The 26,778-nt window shown below is 37.6% G+C and overlaps 3 protein-coding genes across 3 annotated transcripts in view; all 3 read left to right on the top strand.

The window, feature by feature from the left end:
* brk (transcriptional repressor brinker) overlaps nucleotides 1-1,105 on the top strand; it is a 31,713-nt gene extending 30,608 nt beyond the window's left edge. Inside the window, exon 3 of the mRNA XM_083135697.1 lies at nucleotides 967-1,105. The gene's annotated coding sequence lies outside the window, so the exon portion shown is untranslated. The remainder of the gene's footprint in view (nucleotides 1-966) is intronic.
* On the top strand, nucleotides 979-7,714 carry LOC145998922 (rab9 effector protein with kelch motifs-like). The gene is made up of 5 exons (XM_083135698.1): nucleotides 979-1,116; nucleotides 1,384-1,819; nucleotides 4,629-4,801; nucleotides 6,253-6,463; nucleotides 7,176-7,714. Exons 2-5 carry the CDS (start codon nucleotides 1,411-1,413, stop codon nucleotides 7,502-7,504), a joined length of 1,122 nt encoding a protein of 373 aa, XP_082991824.1. The 5' UTR covers nucleotides 979-1,116; nucleotides 1,384-1,410; the 3' UTR covers nucleotides 7,505-7,714.
* A 10,319-nt stretch (nucleotides 7,715-18,033) lies between these two features.
* Nucleotides 18,034-26,778, top strand: part of Atg5 (autophagy protein 5) — a 32,772-nt gene continuing 24,027 nt past the window's right edge. Inside the window, exon 1 of the mRNA XM_083134983.1 lies at nucleotides 18,034-18,373. Coding sequence (XP_082991109.1) covers nucleotides 18,218-18,373 — 156 coding nt within the window. The 5' untranslated portion in view covers nucleotides 18,034-18,217. The remainder of the gene's footprint in view (nucleotides 18,374-26,778) is intronic.

Below are 26,778 nucleotides of genomic sequence, written 5' to 3'. Positions count from 1 at the left end.
GAATCAGTGTGCATGTACATGCAGAATTAATGTATCATTTTATATGTTGTGTTTCGAGTCAGGTTTTAATATCTCAAAATATAACTTAATATCTTCATAATGATACAAAAGGTGGTAGTATCTTACTATTTTATCTTCATAAAGATACAAAAGGTAGTAGCATCTTACTATTTAGCTTATTTTCTAAGGGCAACATTAATCTGGTCATCCAGATATTCTGTTTCGGCGATCTCCTGTGTCAGAATATAATCACGTTTAATTTGCAATTAAATAAAATTATCGCTGCCATGATATTGTCCCCCATTGTGGAAATGTTGGCCTGAAGTTTCCGGTCTGTAACTAGATGTCTGTGCATGGGCGCCTGGAAAGGGGGGGGGGCAAGGGGGGTCTGTGCCCCCCCCCCCTGGAAAATGAAAGTCGAACAAAAAATATGTATTTCATACATATATTTCATTTTAGCCACAATAATATGTGTTATTTATTGCATGAACACCATAAATTCAAATTTAAGCATTGTTTTTAGGGAACAACACTATTTTTGGGGAAAATTTGCCTTCGTTTGCCCCCCCCCTGGAAAAAAATACCTTCCTTGCCCCTCCCTGGAAAAAATCCTGCGGACGTCCATGTGTCTGTGGCTGAATTGAATAGATTCATGCATGCGCAGATCGTTTTGTCGGAAGCTGCTCCTTGCGATACCAAATTTGCCAGACATTCACAAACTGTCACAGCATGACTCTGGTCAAATGTTTCGTCCGGTCTGCTGCTGCCCATAAGAGCCTCATGTTAAACCTTCCCCAAGTCGGTTTGCAACAAAAATGACTCATCACGTCATGTCGGATCCAGTGTGCAGCTGGCCTAAGTACGATTTCTTTATTCTGGTGTTACCCTCATGAGCTGCAAAATAAGTTAGTTGGGATATATGATCATTGTGTTTAGAAGTTTTATTAGAGTGTTTATTTATTTTAGGAACTCCAAACGAAACAACCCAAGAACTACTTGGCTTATGGGGACCATAGGAAAGCCTATGCATATAGTAACTATGGGAACAGTGCTGTTGTAGTGCGGAAACAAGGATCTGACTTGACAAAAAGTGATGACAAACCTATAGAATCCCAAGTATGTGTGCTTTTGTAGCAAGTTATTTCATTCAAAAAGCGTTCCTTTAACAACCCATACCAAAAACAGTGACAAGGCCATCAAATTTATTTAATTTTAAAATATTTCATTTTTTAAAAGTTAGTTTCTGGTTTTTAGAAATGTTTCAGTATCTGTAATTTTTAAATTTTGTTTTTTGATTATTTCTTTTGACAATTTTTTTATTATTTTTTTAAACTTTTTGTTTGCATTTTTAAATTGAATGGTACTTATTTTTTTTGTTCATAGGAGTTCAGAGTTACATCAGTGTAAAATATGAAGTCTGGTGAGTCAGATAGTGAAAGGGACAAGAAATGGTTTTCAATAAAACCATCAGGTCACATTCCATCACCAAGAGTAGGTCACAGCTGTGTGCATTTAAAGAACGATCACAAGGTTATCTTCATCGGAGGAGCAGCTCCAGATGCTGCATTCAACGAAGTGTATGTTTTTGACTTGGAAACATTGAAGTGTGCTCAGATGGTCTCGGAAAAGTTTGAACCAAGATATGAACATTGTTCGTTTACTCCCCATTCAGACGAGAAGGAAATTGTGGTATTTGGTGGTGCCAACCAGGTAGAAAACAAAAATGATGTTCTTGAATTGAGTTTGGAAAGTTCCACGTGGAGCGTAGTCCCCACTGAAGGCTCGGTGCCAACTCCCCGGACACATTCCGCAACTGCAGGTGAGTATTTCAATAAGTAATGTTCTTCAAGTTTTTATTTAATTTTTGTAGGTTCAACATTTTACCATTTAAACCACGGATTGATTGCATGCCATATTTACATTTTGCTTACAAAACTAAATCCTTGTCATAACAACCCATTGCAGGCTGCCAAGGCGTACCAAGTGATTTTTCATTTCGTGACACATGGTCAACGCTCATAATTGTTTTCTGGCTTTCAAGACCAGAATCTGCTACTACTATTGCTTTAAGGCAAAGAATGAAAGTTTCGTACCAAATATTAAATTAATTAATTAATTTTTAAAAAACATAGTACAAAAGAATATAAATTTCTCCCCATGTTGCAAGTGGAAGCAGTTTTTTAAAGTTGATTATTAAGCTATGTATGATCTGTAAAAAATGTGATGAATAGGTATGTATAGAATCCCATGTATTCCCTATGGACAAACAACTTCAACTTCAAGTACTGCTAATCAAATGGAAGTTTTAACTTTTCCCAACACAAATAAAATGTTGAACCTGTCCTTTTTCTGTTCATGTGTTTTTCTACAGCATCGGAAGTGTGATAATCCCATAAGTGTAATGCTTAGTTTTCTCCTCCTATGACCATCCAGCACACAAACCTCTAGATCTCCATCTCACTGTGGGGAAAAGTTGGTAGGAGAAGTTTCGGGTCCTCAAATCTGGCTGGACAGCATCAAAATAAGAGCTCGTGCTAAAGATAACGCCTCAAAAAATCCGAGGTTATATAAGTCGTATCGCAACGCTATGGCTGCGTTGGGATCGAACCATGAACTTTTAGATTGTATGTAGTTATTCCTCATTCATCTTTCAGATGGTTATCACTCGCTTCTCCTAAATGTGATAAATGCAAGAGGTTACATTTAAAGGAATGGCGATAGAAATTAACTTAAGTTAGATTTGGGTTTTTTGTACTCTCCATGACTGAACCGATATGGATTGGTTTAGAAAAGGATATTACTTGCCTTACAAATAGATGAAGATTATTCCCACACTTGTCCTCTCAAGTGTCACTTGTCTGACCTCCATGTCAGACATCAATCTCATCACACACCATTGTCCAATAATCATTCTCTACTTCGCTTCTCTCTCACAATCTGCAGTCCTTACTCTCTCTCGTATTCTCGCCAACTGCCCTCACTCCCTGTCAATTCCAACACTCCAAGCCTCCTCGTCTCCCAAGTCAATAACCTCACGTTTGCCTCATTTCTTATTCCACATTCCTATCTCTGTTTCCTACTATGCTAAGAATAACATAATTCTTGTCATTTCTATCTAATACGTTGGGTACGATACGAAGTATAAAGGTGCGCCCCATGTAGAAAACCATGGTGGATCGTGGTGTGGGCAGCTCTGGTATAAATCGAGCTATGTTGTTATCTTGTATACTGTCTTTAAGATTGAAATCATTTTGTGTGTGTGTACTATGAATTATGCTCTTAGATACTGTGTGCAACAAAAAATTAGTATCATGGCAAGGAAGTGAGTGTTGAACAGGTGGTAACAAAGGTGTTTTGTTGAGAATTCATTACATTAACCTAAAATAACATGTGTAGAATACATACTGTATATCTGATAAGGTTCCTCTTTACATACCTTTTTTTTTTGTCTGAATGAAGGTAAACACTCGCACCACCCACTTTATTTGGCTATTTATTTTAGTGCATTTAACATCATTCACAAGTTAAATTTGCAAAGCTGGTGGAAAACCCTTGTGTTAATTATCTAATAAGAAGTGCGGAACTGGATTTTTGAACATAAACTATGGATGTTTAGTTTCTGTAAATCTCACCATGACTATAACATTGCCGTAACACAAATCAGTGGTCTTTCACAAAATAATGACCTGGCCAATATTCATTAGCCTTTCTGCTTTTGGTCAACTTTGCACCATTTTGAAATCATTTTGCATTTTTGAGAATAAATTTTCAATGGATTTGTACTGTAACAGATATCTAACATATTCCTCACATAATGAGTCTTGAGAAATAGTTTTGTGTATTAAAACCATGAAAAGAATTGACTTTAACTTTTGGAGGGCATAACAGTTGCAACCATCTCAGACCTTGCTGCTTTCAACTCGCACTGAAAATGTTTGTGCTACTGGATATGAAGCTCTAGAATCGACAGTCATTTGACACACCAGCTTCAGTTTTTAAAAGCTGTTGTACACCATAAGAAAGTTACTTTTTGAGAGGGGGGGGGGCATGAGAATTTGCTTTTTCCATTTTTTTTACACACAAGATAAATTGTTTCTCATTAACATAAGTTCTGGTATTTATATGATACTGAGTAAATTAGGGCTGAGCGGATACCAGGTATCTGTATCGGAAAGTATCGGTTGGAATTCATCTACCGATACCGGCCAATACTTTTCCGGCATTTTGATTTTTCACAGGGTCCGCAAAAATTCCATTTGACACTTTCACAGAGTCTAATTATCCTGGAAGTTATGCAAAATTCAAACTTGCTTTTATTTTGTACCAATTTTGCACAAAAAACTGAATTTCGTAATTACATAACATCTGTTTTATTATTCTGATGTAATTCTCGAATATTCTAAAGCAAATTTCTTGGAAAATTAATTAGAGAAGAATATTTACACACAAATATTGATCAATATTTTGAACAAATTTTCATTAGTACAATTTTCAAGTATCTGTATCGGTGAGGATCGGTAAGAGTATCGGCATCGGTTCAAAGTGGTATCGGCTCAGCTCTAGTGTAAATGTATTGTACAGATAACAATTTGTTCATTTCCTCTTCCTTCTATGTTTTACAATACTAGTTCTAAACAACAATTTGGTGGTTTTTGCTGGAGGTGAGAGAGGCCCTGAACCAGTGAACGATAGTGAGGTGTATTTGTACAATCCAGAGGAAAGAAAATGGTCCATTCAGGCTACAAAAGGAAGCCCTCCAGCACCTCGCCAAGGTCATGTTTTGGTCTCTTCTGGCAAACAGGTAACCTGCTTCTGTGTGCTTGCTTATTCTTAGAGAAGCAGAAGTAGCCGTAAGGAATTTTCAAAATCTGTCTAGCATTTTGTGCATTCATTCATTGGTTTTTGTCCAGTGAACAGGTTTTGTTTTTCAACCTCCAGGCCTTCCGATCTTGCACCTTAGGTTTCATGTAGGATTATCTTAATTACAGCTGATATTTCTTCTTCCCTGCGCTCTTTCCCTGTTAACCATTCCTTCACAATATAAGGCATAACTTACACCACATGCCATCATGTCACTAGGTAATGAAGTCCAGCTTTGGCATGTACTTAACTGTTTTCACCACATCATTTGACTTCATCAGGAGATAAGATAAGAATAGTGAAAGTTTAAAACATGGGAAAAATGGTAAAAAGCATTGCAGTGCCTTGTCACTCCTTTCTACTCCATCTCTGGCTGTCAACTAACTGTGTTATTCAATATGGCTGCCTGGCAGAAAGTAAAGATGGCTGCACTTCCTGTTGGCCATTTGTTTATTGTGGTGTGACATTCCTTCCTAGTTCCTTCCAGTGCATCATCAGTCACTTCTTTGCTTGTGTCTCATCCAATCTCTTTTATTTTCTTCCTCACAACAATATTGCTATGTTTTCACCAACTTGTTCCAAAACAGTTTCATTTCCTATTGTGTTAGCCTATTTCACATTCTTTTTTCTTTGTCATATCTACATTAATAAGGTCTCTAGCCTTTCTTATTCATAATTACCAGGCTTCTGCATATACAATGCTACACGTATCCTTCATTAGTTTCACAAAAGACATTTTGTCTATTAAAGGCTACTTTTGACAATGCTATTCTCACTTTGACTTACTGACTGCAGCTCATATTACTACTTGTTACTTACTAGGTACCTGAAACTATACACTTGTTGAGGTCTTAACCTCATGTTCTTGCTTATAATGGGTTGTATATGAATGACTAACAACAATGGAACACATAGAAGAAAGAGCATTTCACACTTACGGTACTATCCGAGGTACAATTAGAGTCTGCACACAATTTCTTCCCCCTTTTTTTTGCCATCCAAGAGTATGGGGAAATTGACATCTCGGAGAGCTTTTTATTATTGTTGTTGTTTATAACAGAAAAGTTTTGTTTCCAAACAGAATAACCAAAGTGAAACCAGCCTTATATCGAAACACTTTACAAAACTCCATGCACTTCACCCAGCAATCTTTAATGACCATGGTCAAAGCTCAAAAGAGAGATTCCTTACCTCTGTGGTCATCCATTTCTGTATCCTGAAATTGCTACTGAAGCATCTGCAATGATAAGCTCTCTCTCTCTCTTCAGTCATTGACAGTACCCATAACATTAGTAATAAATACTGTTGTGAAAATCAAATTAACACAGTTGTTGCATGATATAAATGAAGGTATGACTAGTGTATTATGAATGACGTACATTTATTTTTCAGGTTTATTGCCATGGTGGCATGAGAAGTCTGAAGTTCTTTGATGATCTTTACATTTTAGAAGAAGATGGAACTTGGATTAAAGTGGATGGTAATCTGCCCCAGCCCTCAGCCAGGGCAGCTCACGGAGGGGTTTTCTATCACAACCAGATGTACATTTTTGGTGGACTGAGCAAAGAAGGTCCTCTCAATGATCTCTGGAGGTTTAATACTGGTAAATATTTACATTATATTTAAAATTAAGAATTCTGCTCTGCAACAGCCCTTTGAGGCTCCATATCTGTGATGTGGGTTTTCATTGGATGTCATGTGGTCAGTACATCAAGTCCTATTGTCCCTGATAGCTGCCTGTCTCGACCAGAGTTTGCCAATTCTTCTTTTCAAAAGCTGCCAGATTGTCATAATGACAAGTGAAAACTGACAATTGAACCAGTACTATTTGCACCAGAGGCAAGAGTTGTATTTGAACCCATTTGAAGAAAGGTTTTTGTTCTGAAATATGTACATAGCAATCAGTAGGAGTTTATTATTACCTGTACTAGTTAGCACTCAAATGATTTTGTGGGATTTTTTTATATATACTGTGCAAAGTGGAACCCTGATTTTGTGATCCTGGATTTTACATTTGCACATGCCAGTAAATCAACGTGTTATAAAATTTTCCACATTTTATTTATAAAATTGTTGAGGTCGTTGAGCCGAGTCGCGATTAGCCAAAAGTGCCAGAAAAATAACATAAAATAGCCTAATTCAATCAAAATATTTTCGCCGAAGGAAGATATGAATTTTCCATTGTACAATTTACAAAAGGTCGCTTGGTTACATACTTTGTTTCTACACCTGAAGATGTGGCTCACGGCCGCAAAAATTTGAATTTTTCCTGTATCCTCTTTTACTTGTTATATACATAATTGTTTTACTTTCAGATACTTTGGAATGGGAGGAAATCAAAAAGACTGGACAACCACCTTCCCCAAGACTGGATTTTGCAATGACAGTAATTAAGTTACCTTGTAGTATTGTAAAACAGAAAATGCATAGTAATACTCCCAGTGAAGATTCTGCAGTATTAGCAAAGCAGTTTTCAAAAATTGATATAAAGACTGATAATGATATCCAAAACAGTGGTGCAAGTGGAAATAGTCAAAATGTTGATGAAAAACCAGGATGGATACCATGTATTATGCTCCATGGTGGTATGGATATAAGTGGTTCATTATTTAATGATTTTTGGGTATTTTGTTCCGATTCTTAAGGAATTTTGAATGTTGAAAAAATTCCTGACTTGGGTCACAAGCCAAATTGAAAGTTCTTCCATGTTCCTGCACTTGCTACTTAAAAGAGAATGTTGTGGTCAATTTTGTTATTGTCTGTGAATGAGTGGTGTCTTGCACATTTGTCATTTCTAAATGTACTATGGTATACATCGATACATATATATTTACAATAAAATTGATTGCTTATTTGTGATTTTGTTTCCTTTGCAACCTTAATTTTTTTTTTTTTCCATATTTCAAATTGTATCAGTTGAGAAGCATTCGATTCTCGAAATTGTGCCAGCAATTACCTGAAGAAAAAAATGAAAGTACCATGTAGACATGTTGTGTTGTTTTTAAAAAATCCTAGCAAAAAGGTTTCTATTATTCACCCAACCTTTCTGAAATCTACAAAATGATCTCTTTTGACAGATATACAATATGTTACATTTTATGTGCATTTTTTCACCTTTCTGTAACATTTTTTTTTTTGGAAAAATTATGGCATTGGAATAAAAGTTATTGAAAACATATTTTCAGTATGTAATATAGAAATAATCATTGGAAAATATCTTAAATACTAAATACGCCAAGAACGATGGACAATTTGCCTTCTGTTATTTTTGCAGACTGCTCTCTGCTGTGCTATATATGCATTGTTCTTAATGAAAGAAGGATCGGAGCAATAGGTGTATGGTGGCAGACATCCCAACAGCCACAGCAATGGAGCACATAACAAGCTAAAACAGAACAAGTACAAAAAAAGTAAATGTTACAGTGCCCTATGAAAGTATGAGCTCTATTATATTCATATTGTTAGTTTGCAAATAAACAAATCTAAAAATGCATATTTGCTATTTTATCAAGTGATTAATGAAATATATATATATATATATACAGGGGATAGACAAAAATATGGAAACACCACGACATCGGAACGGGTGATATCGATGCTAGTTTTTCACTTGAAATCTGATGCAGTGCGATTTGGGGGGGGGGGGGGGGGCTGTTAGATAGAACCCTGTCAGACTGGTAGGAGTCGACAGTTGCACTGCAGATAGTGTGCAGTGCAGTTGATACTGAATCATGTCAGAGCTGACAGTGTTTCAAAGAGGGCAAATTGTTGGTGCCCGCCTTGTAGGGGTCTCTGTTATCAAAGTAGCCATGTTATTTGGCATATCGAAAGGGACTCTATCCAAGATCATGATGACATAATAGTGTGTCCGGAAAGACATCATCAGATAAACACCTGCGTGGACGAAAATTTACACTGCGTGACAGAGACAGAAGGACAATGAGGACGATTGTCACCATGTTTTGCATGAAGAATGGTGCAAGATCCCATTATACACCATCCAGAAGTGTATTTGTCCATTCCTCTGAGACTGCAGGCCGTTTTGGAAGCTAAAGGTGGTCCTGCACCTTATTAGCTACAGCATTCTGGCTTTTCTTCGCAGGTGTTTCCATATTTTTGTCCATCCCCTGTATATATTAGTCTAGTGTTAATGTAACGAGACTCAGAAGCTGTTCTCAGAATAAATTAATAATATCGGGTATGAAATATTAAGCATCTCTTGCGATCCCATAGACACACACACGCAAGTGTGCACATAAGTACATCCATACTTAAAAAATAAAGGGGGTGGTTTCTGGGTGTTTTGCACCGTCCACTACTGCTCTTTCGAAGAAAGTGTTCACCACTGATTGTGGTGGTCAAACAAGCATAAATGAGTAAGTCATTGGTAGTCTTCATTGCATTGCCATATGTTCATAGAAACTTGCTAACCCACCTGCCGAGGGGGGAGATCATTCAACCAGTTACGGGATGACGTGTAGTTAGCACGATGAACCGCCAGTCTGCTTGCAGGTTTCTGTGACCAGGTTACGCTACTCATTCATAGCTCCCCAATTTTCTCAAGATGGTGGGTAGCCACCAGTTGAAATCTCAGGAGAAAAGTTATTCCCTTCCCCAAGGTGACTGGAACCTGAGTGCGTCACACACCTAATTTCATTCCGCATTCCCTCAGCACCTCTAGTCTAGATGATTAATCCTGGCACCGTTGCTGCCCCCAAATAATCCAGAAAAATGTCACAAGCATTATGTGTGCAGGACAGGATATTTATTTTATACACTGTGCCCTCTCCAAAAATTAAATCTAAATATGCTTTCTTTGTATTAAGCAGACATACTCCTACTTCATAGTTTCTTGCTTTGTGTGTGTTTTTTTTTTCAACACTTTCAAACTTATAAGGTCTGAAATTTGAGCACACTACATTTTGCATGGCATGAAATGAAATATAAGATTTTTCAAAAACAACCTTCCTTTTACAAGTGTGTATAAAAGCAGAGGATTATTTTCAATAACCATGTCAAAAAGCATGATATCATCATTAATAATTAACAAAATAAATGTACAGTTATTCGGAAATATTAATTATGTATTATTCTCCCAACACACCACCTCAATAATAAAGTATTTAAATTTTGGAAAATGCAAGTGACAAAAAATACAATGATGATTTTAACGTTTTTGAGTTCTAATATATTTTCTGTCGTTAATCATCATTTTTTTAAAAATTCTAGTTTTAAACAACTGATATCCATCTATCGTATTCTGATATAATTTCTCAGACTGAAATAAATCAAATTAAATTGACAATTGATTATAACAACAGCACAGGCACGTGCTATGTTTTTCATAAAGCAGGTGGTTGTATGAATCCAATACACTTTCCACTTCTTCTGGCAGTAATATGCACTTATTATAATATGACTTTAATTCTAGGTTTAAAAGTGTAAGTAAATTTTAAGAGCTCATTTGATAAAAAAACAACTAAATATTGTAATAATTAATATGCTTTGGTTATATGCCTTCAATTAACACATTGAATGTATTTCCTCTATGGTTTTATTTAAAACTCTCGCTTTAATATTTTCAATTTTTAATAATTTATATTTAATTATTATAATACCATATACTCAATTATATTTAAAGAAAGTATAGCATTTGATGTTCCAAAGACTGTGATATGGCACCATTCTTCAACAATTTAATCATAGACGTTCTCTGCAGGTTCTGTCAAAAATAGTGATGGGTTCAAGCCGTTCATTTGTGCGAGTCGACTCATGAGCGCTCGCTCACTGAGAAGAGTCGTTCAAAAGAGTCGCCAAGCTTCTTTTTCTCGAAACACATGCCTGAAGAGGGGAAGGAGGTAGGAGGTGTTGAAGCAGATGATTGTATTTAAGTAAACGAACACAACGTACGTCCTTCAAGATTAATAAATTGTATTGCATTTTTGTGCATGTGTGTGTGCGTGTAGCCGACTAGATGGCCAAGATTCTGAAGTAATCGACATTTGATCTTGCCACAGAAGTTCCCGGGTTCTAGTCCCGGTCTGGGCAGGGATATTCTTTACGAGTGTCCCTTCATCTATATCATCACGCATCATCCTCATCGTCGCGATTACTTAAAATTTGAAGAAAAGCGGCATAAAATAAGAAAAATACAAATACGATTCTGTATGTGTGTGGATATACATATATGTGTAAACAGTAAACACACACACACAAACAAAATTTATTGCACATACTTGTTTTCATTACTCTGTCTCATGAGTGAGATTTTCTATATTTGTATCTTGTTTCAGTTTACATTTCATACTGCGGATAATGCAAATTATGCAGTACGATAGCATACACAGAAATGCTATATAATTATATCAACCTTTTATTAGTAATAACGTGCATTACATATTCTTCCTCTTTTGCATTCGATCACTGGTTTTAATATCGCAACAAAATGCACTCCAGATCTGCGCTGCGACAGATGCTTGCATTTCCACGAGCATCGCTCGTTCACGACTCTTGAAACAGCACGAAGAGTCACAGCACAGTCCCACAACTCTTTCCCCATCATTCGTTCACGACTCGCGAGTCGGCACGAAGAGTCATTAAGCACCTTAACGACTCGCTCGCCTTAGCGACTCTTCTCCTCCCTCATCGTTCACGACTCACGAGTCGGCACGAAGAGTCATTAAGCACCTTAACGACTCGCTCGCCTTAGCGACTCTTCTCCTCACTCATCGTTCGCTCGCGAGTCGCGAGCTCTCTTACGCGGCAGTCTCGCCAGCAGACTGGATCTACAGTTTAAAGTAGGATCCGCTCGCTCTCCGCGGATGGCTAACAGCTGTGTTTAAGAAATATATATCGCTCTTGAACATTATCCATGTCCATAGCTTTTTGTTTTTCTACAGTCATTCAATATAAGTTTCTGCCAATATCATAATGTATGATCGAATTTCTATAAAGCGGGCCAAATTATACGTATGTATTTTTTTAATGTTGCTTTCTACTAGTAAAACACCTTAACACGTAGGCTCACCGCAGATGGCCAACAGCTGTTTATATCACTCGTTAACATGACCCATGTCCATCTTACGTAGTTGTTCCTAATTCTGCAGTCATTCAATAAAAGCTTTTTTGCAGTATCATGTACGATGAGATTTATGATTAAACTTCTATATTTATTCTTTAATGCTGTTTTCATTAGTAAAATATTTACACGTTAATGTTAATGAAATATTTCACGTCATATGAAAACGATTTTGTCAGACAATGTTTAAAGTTCACTTTATGCTCAGATAGTCTAATCGGGATTGAAGCTACATTTTAAACTGGGGTCTAAATCACTGGGCAAGGTGCCTCCACCGAGGATCGAATCCGAGACAGGAAGCGATTTACTTACCAGGATTTAACAAGGAATGAAAGGATGGCTGAATAACATAAATAAAACATACTCCATGGTGCATGTTCTTTGTTTCTTGGTTTCTATGTTGGCCAGCTTGAAATAATCTTGGAGTGACAGATAAGTGGTGTCGCCCTCCTCAAATTAAGCCTATTGACACCGAAAGTTCCGGGTTCGAACCCCAGCCCAGAGATGAGTGGTAATCTGTATTTAACCACTTGTCAATTACTCTAATCACCATCCATCCTCCGTCGTTGCCTTGTAACGATACCTGGTGGATCCCACTTTAAACTGTAGATCCAGTCCCGATTAGCTTATCTGTACGTAAAATTCATTCATCCTCGCTGTCAATACTAAGTAATTAGGTATAAAAGATGCATAAATTACAACAAAGCGTGTTAGGCAGTTAAAATATTAAAATTGAATTACTAAATTATAAAATATAATTACTCCATGCTAATTTATAAGAAATTATAGCATTTTAAAATTTGTTTGTTCCTTAATGGGAAAATAACTAGTAGCTTATTTCTTCTGTTCATTCTCATGATAACAGATTTGTTTTCTTGGATAAATAAAATTGAACGTGTAAATTAAAAGGTTTACATGTGCACGAAGCGGAAGAGCAACTCGATCGAGTATCATGGTGAGACAAGATGACTTGGCACATCGTTTCAACTCGTGAATGAGAATGCATATCTTGTTCGCGATTTGATTTCAAGTTAAAAACACCTGTCTGGTCTTGTTCGCTTATCGATTTCAAAGCATAAATCGGTATCGTTACTCCAATGAGACGAGATTCTCGGACAGTACATTTTACACAGAGTGCCTCTCATCATCTCACCAACTTTGGAAGGGTTGGCCCTGTTTTCATTGCGATTTTGTAATGTCCTGCTACTTGTGAAACTGATTCACTTCCAACAATTTTAGTCGCCTCTGTGGAGGAGTGGTTAGAACAGTGCGCTAAGAGGAATCTCGGAATTGAGTGTCACTTCATCAATTTCATTATATCATCACTGATTTTCATGTTCGCGATTAGCCAAAGTGGCAGAAGAGCAAAGCCTGGGCAAAAGTGGTATCCCGAGCCGCTATGTGTTTCCACCGAATATCGGCCTCAGGACTCCCTGCCCTCGTGCCGCGATGTGCTAACCCACTCCGCCACGGGGGCCCGCCCTCCCCATCACATCTCTGTTTTATACTAAAGGCTATGATTGAATATGAATTTAAAATTTTGTGTGCGTCACTTAGGCTATTTTGCACCCTTCACTTTATACGGGATCCAGGCCCTTACCAGAACTAAAATAACATAACTGTAATGTCCTGTAGTAACTAAAATATTAAAATAATCTGACCGGTTAAAAGCTGAGGCTGTAAAGGCACTCAGCACACATAAGGACAAAACACAGGACAACACACACACACATTCCTACGAAAATTATACTGGCCGTAGGTATAGACGCCAGAGCCTCGTTAGTCTGCAAAATGCAGTCCAGAGTGTACTATGTGGAAGTGAGGTTGACAATTGGGTGTACTACGTGGAAGGATCATCCCTTACATCCCTTAAACTATATTTCTCGAGACCCTTGATGTGCTAACCACGCCGGCATACATTATAGAATACTTGAGTTAGTTTTGTCAATATTAATTTTATTGATTGCATTTTTGTTTTGCAATGATTTTGCGCACTGAATTTTCATATTTGTCTTTGCTTTTAATTTGTGTTTTACTTTTATTTTGTATATAATGCTGTTTTTCTATTGGTGTAAATTTGTGATTCGTCTCTAATAACGTTATCATTCCAATGTGATTTAAATTTTAATCTTCTAATCTCACGTGTATAATATGTAAGTATATGTATGCACACATGCATACAGAGAGAAAGAGAGAGCGATTGTATTGGGAAATTGCATGATATGATCGTCAGAGGGGAAATCCCCACCGTTCCCCGCATAATTTCAAATTTGTTCCTTGTATTACACAAAATATATTAAATTAATGTTATAACAAATTGAATATCCACTATAGATCGGATTATAAGAAATTGTGTATAACTGCGTGTGTGAGCGTGTGTTTGTCTCTCAGGTTCTTTATTTAAAAAATCAGAAAAACAGAACATAATGTAGTATTCAAATATAAAAAGACCTTCATTTCACGAGTCCACTTATAATTAATTCATTATCATGTGGTTTGTTCTATTAGGTAATTCTTAACTGAATATAAAAAATTGTAAGTTATAATTTTTGTTTTAATACATGTTTGTTATTTTCACTAAAGGTTTATCATTTGAACTTGTGCTTGCTGCTTGTATTACGTCATTTTTGGATTTGGAGTAACAGAAAACAAAAGGTGTTTATTGTCTTTGATCTTGCTTTAGAAAATAATGATTGGTTGATTGATTTGGTTTATTTTACTTCGCTTTTCTGTCACTTTTTTGGGTAATCGCGAAGATCAGGATGAGTAATGAGGTGTACTAACCACTCCACCATGGAGGCCGGCGCTTTAGAAAATAATTAAAAGTAACAATCGCTTTCCACACTAAGTATTTTGTGTTGCAAATTATAAATTACTGCCCCCCTTTTCTGATTCACCCTAATAGCATAGTGGTTAACGCTGTCATGTATTAAAATGGTCTGCTTGGCAAAAATTGTTATAAGTCCACTTTTATGCTCCAATAGGCTAATCGGGTCTCCCCGATGGCGTAGTGATAACGTCGCCGGTAACCAAGGGGTACCGTGTTCAATACAAAGTGGAGGTTCGGATTCCACTTTAAACTGTAGGTCCAGTCCCGACTATCCTATCTGCACATAAAGTGGACTTAAACAATAACAACTCAAAATAAGCTAATCGGAATATTGTAATCAAGAGGTCTGTGCCTAACACCTTCCCAAAATTTTTACAAGACTCCCCTAATATTTTTACTAACATTTAATTTCTTATAATTTTAGCGCTAATGGTTTGGCCGAACTTGAAACTACAGGACAAATTTGTTGGCTGTTCTTCGCTGCCCGTCATGGGCTGAGGTTGCGCGCTCTGTCTCTGCAAACAACACTCGCGAGTCGCGAGCTCGCGAGTCGACTCTTTCCTTCGTTCAAAGAGTCGCTAAAGTGTGCCACGACTCTTTGAACGAAGGAAAGAGTCGACTCGCGAGCATGCTCCTTCCCCTCTCATCGTACACGGCACGTTTCAGCCAGCTTTACTCAACTAGGGGTAGGGAAAAGGAACAGAGAGGACCCCCCCTCCCTCTCCTCTCCAGTCCCCATTTGCTGCCCGCAGAATCGACTTGCTTTCTTTCAAAAATTCCGGCCGCCAGGCGAGTATACACTTGCGCATGCGCCTTCCTCGCAAAATTCGTGGAAAGGAGAGGGAATAATAGTTGCTTGGCGGGCGGAGGAGTCGTGGCACACATACGACTCTTTGAACGTGTCGTTCAATTCTGGTGAACGAGTCGTTCACCGCTCACAAGAGAGAGTCGTTACTTTTGAACGACTCGTTCACGAACGACCCATCACTAGTCAAAAATATTGTCAGAAGTAGCACTTATATCCTGGTGAATATTCAGAGAAGCTAACCAAGAAATAGTATTTAGAAAGTAAATCTTCAGCCATCCCAACATTGAAAATGATTTCTCATTTGAAGCTGTTATCCCATTATACTGTAATGCAGAATATACATCTTTACCATGTTTTATTTCATTCATTCTTTTCTCAATTTCATGACATTCCACAGAGTTAGGAAGCAAGCACTTCAGAAGTAATCAGATATTTTTTTTTCACACAACTGAAGATGCAAGGAGTCAATAAAGGAATGAAAACTGCAGATCTGAAATAACCTTCTGGTGAATTTGCAAGAATATTACACTTGTGCCTCTCCTCTGTTGACCAACTTTACGAGGAATGCTGACTACCAACCCTCGTTTGTTATGTATTTCGCAGACAGCTTTAAATGTCTGAGAAACTTTTACATTAGTAATTGATTTTCCACTCTATGAATTCTGCAAATAACATTGCATTTGCCAAATCCATATTTTGAGTTTGCAGAAAATTACCGCACCGGCAGCGGGTAAGTCTGAATTAGGTGAAGGAATAGTAGGAAAGAAAATGGGTTTTCTAATAAGTATGTTAAATTATTGATCTAATTTTCTCTTTTAACCCATTTTTTCCTGCTGGTTCATCAGGTAGTATTTTCTCATTAGTCATCATTAATATTATGTCTCTTTGGTGATCTCCCTCTACTTAATGCGGTGATTACCATGAATCAGTTCATCAACACGTGCCACCATTTCTCGAGTGAATGCAGAGACAGGACATCCACTGAGGTGCTTGTCTTTCAAAGTGGCTGTGGCTGGGTTGTCCGTGTGTACAGCCAGCTCCCATCTCCTGACTGTGCTAACGTCAACGCATGCTTCCCCACATACGGCACGCATCCAAAGGTAGATATCAATAGGTGGAACATCTTACGCAGTCAGAAATTCAATCACACCATGCTGCTTGAACCGTACGTCCACGTAGTCCGACATCTTGCAAGCTACTGCTCCGACGTCAGTGGCACTCCCTCAAACAAAAAAAATCCTCTGAGAGCAGACATTCCAAATTTTTATTTAAATGTAAAATCATAAACTTCTCTCACTCAAAAAAGTTATTGAACAACCCTTGTATATGGAGGCAAATAATATTAGAAGAAAATTCTCCTATAATTGCTTTTCAATAACAAAAGAGTTCCTGTGCATTACTACCATTAATTTCAAATAATATTTGATTTGATTTATTTGCATCCAAGGACTACAGGTTTCGTACCATTTGGTACATCAGGAGCAAGGACATGTATTAGTGGAATACATAATATTGTAACTTAACAATAGAATGTGTATGGTTAGATACATATATAGGTGTATGACAGTCCTTTCACTCTTTTTTTTTTAAACATGAAGTACAGCACAAATGAAGCATGTATACTAATCTATTATATTGACATTATTGTTTAATACTATGTTTATACACACCCTTGCAATTCCTTCACACTTATACTTAATACATATTTCTGTATATCCATCTACATTTATTAGGCAAATGTCACACCCATATATTCTTGTAAGGAGTAAATATCATGCTGTGTTAGCACTGATTTGATTTTACATTTAAATCTTTCCACTTTTGGTTCATGTCTTAATTTTTTTGGCAACTTGTTCAGGTCAACTGCTGAGTTTTTTGGTCCCTTCTTATGGAGAGTCTTCATTTCTAGTGTTATATAGTAGTTATGTATATCTTCATTAGTTTCAAGTATTAATATTTTGTTTCGTGTATAGGCATTCATAGATATTTAGACAGGGTAGTGTTTTTGTTGAAACATGTTAATGTGATTTCAGATGTTGATCCAAAACAATACTCAAATATTTGGCTTCTGTAGTTAGCATTAGGTTTGAATTTTGCACATGTAATTAAAAATAAACTGCTTAGCATTGATGATGACACTCAATCACATTTATGGAAAAAAATCATTTTTTTTTATTTGCATGAATGCAATGTGACGATTTAACCCCAAGCCCCTGGGCACGCCACTGCAACACCACATCCAACATCGAATTTCCCACGTATTAAAAGGGGAGAATAGCTGCTTCTCTGAAGTGCAAGGACCACACAACACAACTATCGTGCTGCAAAGTGAAAACCCACACTGCAGGTTCGTAGTTTGCCCCCCCCCCCCTTTTCCTTTTCTTCCTGTTCCTTCGGGATTGGGATCATGGGAAAGAATGAAATACATTTTCAGTATCACTATCGAGCACACTGGAAACCAGATGGAAACAGCAAATGGGTGTTGAACGAGTAAATAATAAAATGAAATATTTGTAACTTCAGACATGGTTATGGATAGTTTACAGTTATAGGTCTTCTTATTAGTGTGAGGGAGAGAACACTTCTTTCAACATGAATATGATAAACATTACGTTGAGTATGTGAAGTGAACCTGCTTAAAATGGCTGATGACAGAGAGGTTCTACGAGAAGTTTGGGAAGGACGTCTTCCCGTCTGTTTTCAATTGGATTCTGCGGAGGTTGATTCTGTAACAGCTCCTGATCCATTTTATTTAATGGTACCTCGACTTAGTTACTTTCCACTGGTTACAGACAAGGTAATTATGAATTCAAAGATAATTTGTAGTAGAACCGTAATGAGATGGTTTCTCGTAACGGGAGGTCCAAGTTCAAATCCCGACAATTTCTCTACAGTTTTATCAATGTTTTCACGGGTCATTCCAGGCGAATGCTTGAATGGTACCTTCAGTGAGGGCTAGGAACGCATTTTCCCTATCCGTTCTTCGTCTTCTTGCTTCCTCGTCGCGAGTGAATACAGTAGTAAATGTAAGGTTAATTTAATGGTAAAACTATCAAAGCCGGGAATTGTCTGTAACTCGTTTATTCTGTAATTGTTGACATTCGTACTTACTTAATCTGCATTGCGAAAGATTGTTTAACAAGAAATTTCGCTTTTTTTTTTAACGAAATTAATATCTATTGTCGAGATACCGAGTAATTATTGTTCGTTCTTTTCTCGCTTCCTGAACACGCAAAATGGCCGGCAAATCTTGACTAGCGTTGTGTTTCAAAATGCAAAGCAGTGTTTCAACCTACTTAACAGAAAAATTCCCGCATAGTCCCAAAAAACTATTAACACACAGCCCTAAAAGCCATTCGGGACAGTATGGCCATCCACGAATAGCCCCAAAAACCATTGTGGATCGTATAACCATCCACGAATAGCCCCAAAAACCATTCACGATAGCCCCACGCACCATCACAGTAAGATTAGGTTGCTTTAGGTTGGGCTATATAGTGAAAAAACTGTGTTTGGAAACACTTACCGGTGATTACGTCATCAAGTACATGGACCGAAATGCAAGCAACAGCTTTTGTGCATCTGAGGGACATTATCATAGAAAAATACATGATTTAGCAGCCAAATACATTGAAAAATGCGAGAAAACACTTTTACGACCTTCCGAAATTACACAGAAACTCAATTCTGTAAGTACTTTGGTAACACTTTACTATACCTGAGACAGATTCCTTCAAATTTACAGGAGAAAGTACTTACGGAAATCATTTTCTGAAGCGGTGTAGATGTTCCGGAATGTAGTTTTGGTCCATTTTAATGCGAATCCATGTGGTTTTATACGAAAATCTCTCCGACGTGCTATTCCTGCTCCCGCCATTTGCTTTTTACACGAGAGCACTGTACGCGCTATTGCTGCGCTAAATTGAACGAAAGGAGTGCTAATGGAACCTAACGTAGTAGGCATACCTCGTCCCCGTAAGTAAGTAAAAAAGTCAATTTAAAATTCCTAAAGTGTTTTTAATTTTTAACACTGCATGCACACTCCAAATCGACAAAACACTGGCTCAACGAACGATCAACGGTAAGCTATCGCCATGTTGTGTGTGGAAATAAACAAGAACAGTAAGTACTCGTAAATGTAAGAAATATACATTACTTTCCTAAGAAATTCAATTATTTCACCTAAATAAGTGTTCCGGAATGCAGAATAGTACGTTAGCAATGTAAAAAAGTGCGAAAGAAATGATTCACAGGTGTCTCAGGTATAGTAAAGTAGTACCAGTACTTTCTCCTGTGAATTTGAAGAAATCCGATTCCCGGCTTTGATAGTTTTACCAATTTAATGAAGCAAAAAGGTGAAGTATTTAACACACGGTGCTACGTGCTAGGTGTCCCGGGTTCTAATCCTGATCTGGGCATGGGTGTTCTTTGTGAGTGTCCCTTCGTCATATCATTCTCGTCTTCGCGATTAGCAAACGGGTCAGAAAAGCGAATGAAATAAACTAAATGCTAACAGTTCCGATTGTTTTATGATCTTTTTCAAATTCTCCTAGCAGAAAGACTAATTGTTGTAGAATTTTGGAAATCATTGTCCCACGAAATTTGAACCTTCCTTGAAGTAATGAGCACTGTTTGCATTTGAAAAAGTTATTTATGTTGAAAAGAAAAACTTCGAAATTGTACCTTACGCAAATGCAATTTTTACATGGTTCGATTTTGATGTACGTCTGTTAACACAGGTAACAGTATGGTATAAGAAAAACACATTTCACTCGTTCATTTCGTCATTTTTTACATTCGTACTTACCTATTATGCACTGCAAAACATTGTTTAAGGTGGGAGTTTGCTTTTTTCACGAATATAGCTTCAATTTTCCACATATCAAGTAATTATTGATCGTTCCTCTCGCACACAATATGGCAGAGAAATCTTGACTAGCGTTGTCGATCATCAGTGGGTATGCAGTGTTGCAACCTTCTTCACCGAAAAATACCTACTTTTGTGTTACTCATTTTGTATTTTTTCCGGGTTCGAAAACTGCACGGATAGCCCCATGAACCATATACGTGTAGCCCCACACACCATTCACGGATAGCCCCACGAACCATGCATGTATAGCCCCACAAACCAATCCTAAATACACAAACCATTCATAAATAGCCCCACGAACCATGCACCTGTAGCCCCACACACACCATTCATGGATAGCCCCACAAACCATTCATAAATAGCCCCACAAATCATGCATGCAAGGGTAGGTTAGGTTCTGTGAGGTTAGGCAAACATAGTTAAAATTGTCATGTTCTGGCAAAGCAATGGCGAGTTTGGAGACACTGAACGGGGGTTACGTCATTGAACGCACGGAACATTTGGTTCACGTAGTCAAACGTATTGGAGGCAAGAGCTTTTGTGCATCGGAGAGACATTAATGTCGAAAAATGCATGATTTACCGGCCGAATAAGTTGAACGAAGGGAGAAAACACTTCCATGAGCTTTCAAAAGTCCACAGAAACTCAGTTCCGTAAGTAGTTTCTCCTGTAAATTTGAAAAAATATGTTTTCCCTATACCATACTGTTACCGTTAACACATACTGCGGAGTTTTAGCGATTACTTAAGGTTTTTGTTCAATATATGCTTTTGTGGTTAGGTTAGGTTTGGTTCCCTTAGCATTAAAATAAAGTCCCTAAATGCATTCTACTAAGGTTCCGATTTACTTCTACATTCATTCCCACGCTTCTACGATATTTACTGTCACCGATGGAAAATATCTTGTCCATGAGAAGTGCGTAAGGTAATTTTCAAGTTGTTTTTTTCAACATAAATAATTTTTTCGAGTCCAAACAGTGCTCATTACTTTAAGGAAGGTTCAAATTTCGTAGGACAATGATTTCCAAAATTATACGATAATTAGTCTTTGTGCTAGGAGAAATCATAAACCAATCTTAACCGTTACCGCAACATATATAGATGTAAGTGTACAATTTTTACACGTGCAGATACGTTACCAGGACTGCATATTTAGTGAGTATAAGAAGTAGGAAAGGAATTGGAGACATTCTCTATATTGTGCAATCATACCCCCACGGGGCTGGCGCTAGTCATTTTGCCACCCTGGGCGGTGGCATCAGATCCCGCTCTCTTTCAGCCCCCCCCCCCTCCTTCCCCGTCATTACCCAGCAATGGGAAATTAAAAATCAATATATTCCTAAGTAAAACATCAAACTATAAAATAAATAATGATACTTGTTACGCTATTTCAATACTATTAAGCACAAAAGGATATATCGACCACTGTTAATCTTTAAAAAATGCGACACTAATTTTATATTATATTTTATGAAAGCTACAGCTCTCGCCAGCTCTCTCTCTCTCTCTTAAATGTATCTTAAATTTAGGAAAGAAGGAAAGTATTAGGAAAGGAGTGATCGCTTCACTTCATATGTTCACCGTTGTAGGTCTGTGATATGATTGGATTTTTGAAAGAATGACGTGTAATATTCCCAGATCTCCCACGTGGGTGATCTGAGGTCTGAATTCTTTCCTGCATTGTTCCCGCATAAAGCATTTCTGGGGTTCACCCAGCTTCAAATTTAATGGGTATCTGGGGGCAACCCTGGGAGGTAAAGTTGGCCAGAGAGTGGTGCTGATCACTAGACTTTGGATTTTTAGGTTCTAAAAAGTGTGCTTTTAGGTTTCTAAAATATGCTCTAAAAATCCTAAAATATGTTCGAAAAACCCTAATATAGGTTCTAAAAATCCTAAAATAGGTCTTAAAAATCTTAGGCTCGAAAAATCCTGAAGTAGGTTAAAAAACTTAAAATAGTTCAAAATTCCTGAAAAATATTGATTAGGTATAGTCACCGGCAATGAAAATGTGACACCTAGCCTATATCCTGAGATACGCACTATCTTGCATAATGTTATGTGTGTTGCCTAACCCTACAGCTATGGCAGAACTTACCATTGGAAATGTGCTATTAAAATCCACTCTTCGCCATATAGTTACGCAACAATCTTTTTTCATGTTATCCACAGTCAAACTTCACAATTTTGTCTGTGAGGATCATCTTATATGCTGAAAATAATCTTTCAACAAAAACATAGTCAGTGGTGCAAACTTCAATGCTGAAATGTTAGTTTGGCAAGGTGTGGATGCCACAAAGCACGAAAGTGAGCAATACCACACAGATCAGACCACTTTGGATTGTATAGGTAACATTGACACCAGACATTCTGTTTTGTTCAGAGCTTTGAAAAATCACCATGGACTTGGAAGAAAGAAAATTGACAGAGAGAAAGTTTCAAACATGTTTGTCATTGAATTTTTTCGTGACCAATCATAGCAGATGTCTCTGTGTGACATAAACATCCTGTAAAGCCTTTAAAAATATATGGAAACCTAAAAAAAAAGACTTGATTTAGGTGCATAATCAGTTGTTGCATTTTTTAACGAAATGCTGATGTAACTTATTATTTCTTACATACCTGTAAAGGAAAAAATAGGTTAAAAACCTAAAATCCGATGTCTACTAATCACATCACGTACAAAATGGCCTAGATCGAGAATGTGTGTGGCCTTCTAAATATGCCTTCATGACATGGAAATATATGCACAGGGAACTTTACCTTTGGATGTAATATTCTTATTTGTATAATGCTATCTTGCATAAAATGGAAACAAGCTTGTTTCAGACATGATTGACCGAAGATAGTATTTTTATTAGCCTTAATTTTCAAAAAAGAACTTTGTTCACTACTTGCCACGGTTACCGACAAAGTTAATAAATTCGATGTTCTACACTCATATTAGGTGCAAAATCATGACCCTTTATCAGTTTAAGGTCTCCTTTGGTATAATTGTTTTATTATAACCGAAAACACTTCGTTTATCTTTTAATTCAGTAACTTTAATGTGTTAACATTCCGGCAAGTTTTCTGCACTTTTGAGACAAAGACAAGAAAAAATATTATTCTTTAAATATATTAGGGAAGAACCAGAAAAAAAGGGAGTCAGAATATTCCCAAATTTGTGCGAAATTAGTCAAATGGCAGCATAAAACTGCTAGAAATATGCAAGGGATTCACAAAGTTTAGTGCATCGAAGTGAGAGTCCTGTCCCGCGACGGTTCCTCTAGAGTGCAATGCTGTTACCCGCGACCAATCCGGTGGCCAAGGCAAAAACCAATGTGCTGGGACTAGCACATTGGATGGTTCGGCTGATCTCGGCAGTTGCCAGTCACGACACACGGAGCCAGGCATGGCTTTTAGCGCTGGATCGAAGATACAGAAGACTTTCTTTTTTCTTTTTTGCTATTGACAACCTGTCATGCAGCTGGCCGTTTCTCATTGTTGCTTAACTTGCTCTATTTTAACTTCAAAATTGAACAAAATTCAAATCATATTCGGAAAGAAACATTTTTCCTGAAAATCTGCTTGCTGACTTGGAAATACAATTTAATCCAAATGTTTTTGATTCACAAGGTCTTAGAAATGAACTGATAATGTTTTATAGAACTGCAAAGAAAGTTTTCCGTTTAGCTAAATTATTATTGCCGATGGGCAGTTTGGCCATATTATCCACTGAAAAAGACCTCTCTTGGAGTAATAAAAGGAAATAAAGAAATGTATGAGTTGTAGATTTCACAAATTCACCAAGAAAGCAGGGATGCTAAAGTTTCTGTACAAGTAAAAGAGAATTCACACTGAAGAGACACGCCACACGAGAGTTTCACACCGAAGAGACAAGATGCACGCGACATTAGTTTCTTTGCTCAGTTTGCATGATTGTACCAATATAATTGGGTAACAGTTTCATATAACGGAAACACATTTCTTCATTTTTACAGAAGAAACCACTTACAGAAATGAGTTTGTCTAAGGTTTACAACGTTCGGTGAGGTATTTTCTTTCATCGTGGAATCTATTTGACCAGGAAATCATGTATTTTTCAAGAGAAATATCTCACCGTTGCACAATTGCCATTGTTTTCATTTGTCTCCCGTACCTAAACCGGATGCAGCGTACGTTTCATGACGTAACCTCTGTCAGTGTTTCCAAACCCCTTTTTTCAATATGCTTGCCTAACCTAACCTTATTCGTGGGGCTATCCGTCAGCTACCGTGCATAATGTACAATTTCCACCGGTGACTAACACGTTAGTATGTATTTTTCGGTGAAGAAGATTGGAAACACTGCATACCCACAACTTGAGTCAAGATGTGGCTGCCATATTGTGTGTTACGGAAGCGAGGAAAGGAATCAGAGAAATCACTCTGTATGTGAAAAATTGTGTTTGTTTTCGTGTAAAAAGCATAATGGCACCTAGAACTATGTTCCGCAATACACAATTGGTAAGTACGAACCATGCGAAACACAAAACATCCGATTTGAATGTGTTTCCGATATACTAAACTGTTACCTATAATTGCATTAATCAGTGTATTAGTCACTTAACAAGAGACAATGTTACATGTAAATTGCGTTGTAAAATTTGTGCAAGTTGGGAGAGGCATGTTGTGTATGAGAAAACTGAGAAATGATATGCATATTATTATATCAGCAAATTAGAGGTTCAAATATGATCCCGGCGGGGCTATCTTCCAGAGTCTAAATATAGCTAGTTGCAATGAAGCATTCACTGCGCATACGCGAACAACAAACTGAAGCAACATGCTGCACGGTATTGAGAAAACGGCACAGTCCAAGAGACACGTAAGCGACACATGACACGTGCATCGTGCCGTGTCTCTTTGGTTCTAATGGTTGCATTGATTACTGAATGTTGGCTTCCAAGTGACATGTCTCTCGTGTCACATGTCGCGTGTGTGTTCGGTGTGAATTCTCTTTAAGATTTTAACTTAATTAGGCGTATTTTACATTGTAATTCATTAATGTCAATTTTTATATTAAATTACAGAAGGAATACTAATAAGATTTCATTATTCTCATCGCATGGGACAGCTTATTATATTTGTTATTATTCTTTTGCCGTTTATATGTCTAGTGTATTGCAGTGAGCTTTTAAATTTGAAAGGGCAATGATCTTGCCGTTTATCCAGCAAAATTATTGAACCCCCCCCCCCCCCTCTGCCTTCCTGGTTAAAATATTGATCCTGACATTCGGCAAATCTTGCGATGACTACATAAAAATGTCACACCTTGCCACTGCTAATATCATAAAAGTGCTGATATGTTTGCATGAAATCATCTAACACATCGTAGAGTAATGTTTTGAAGACATTTGCTCATTACATTACGTGGAGTAAAAAGTCATACCACATAACTAGTGAGCAAAGGAATGTAAAGCCACACAATTGGTTTGCAATACACTGAGCCTTATGTGCGACCATTTGGACAGTTTTATTGTCGCCAATTATTTGAAAGAGCATGTCATATCTCACCGGAGTTAAGGCATCGAATCTGCTGTCCCCCCTTGTGTCACTCATGGTTTTAAAGTGAGACTACTGATATGTTCCTTCAAAACAGTGGATTGGTACAGGGTGACAATTAATGAACTATATGAAATAAAACCGTCATAATTTCTGAACGGTTCGCGTGATGACGTCCAAACTGCGTGGCTGGCCACAGGGCATGATGGAAATTCGTATGCGCATGCGCACGCAACGTGTTGATGTCGGCCATTTACAAGTGATAATGTCACTGTACAGCGTGCAGGAGCGTATATCACTTATGAAGGCCTATTATGCGAGCAATAACAGTCCGATTGCAGCGCAAAGGAAGTTTGCGACCGAGTACAAGTTAAAGACAACCGGTCCAAGTGTGCTAACAATCAAGAATTTGATTCGCAAGTTTGAGAGAACAGGTAGTGTTTGTGATGTGGTTCATGCAAGACGGAGCTCGACACTATCGGACCATGAGAGTGTTTGAGGTCCTGGAGGAGTATTTTGGGGACCGCATTCTGGCTCTGGGGTACCCAGAGGCCACTGGAAGGGGACTCGCTTGGCTGCCATATTCCCCGGATCTGAACACATGTGACTCTTTTTTGTGGGGCTATGTTAAGGACAAGGTGTACAGAAATAACCTCAAAATCATTGCCGAGCTGAAAACTGCCATTCAGGAGGTCATCGATGTTTCGACACTTCAGCGGGTCATGCAGAATTTTGCTGTTCGTCTGCGCCACATCATCGCCAGACATGGCAGACAAATCGAATATGTCATAACCTAAATCCGAATGTCTGT

This window comes from Lepisma saccharinum, chromosome 14 (genome assembly GCF_977018435.1).
Source record: "Lepisma saccharinum chromosome 14, izLepSacc3.1, whole genome shotgun sequence".
Lineage (NCBI taxonomy): Eukaryota > Metazoa > Arthropoda > Insecta > Zygentoma > Lepismatidae > Lepisma > Lepisma saccharinum.
This window is presented reverse-complemented; position numbering and strand designations above follow the sequence as displayed.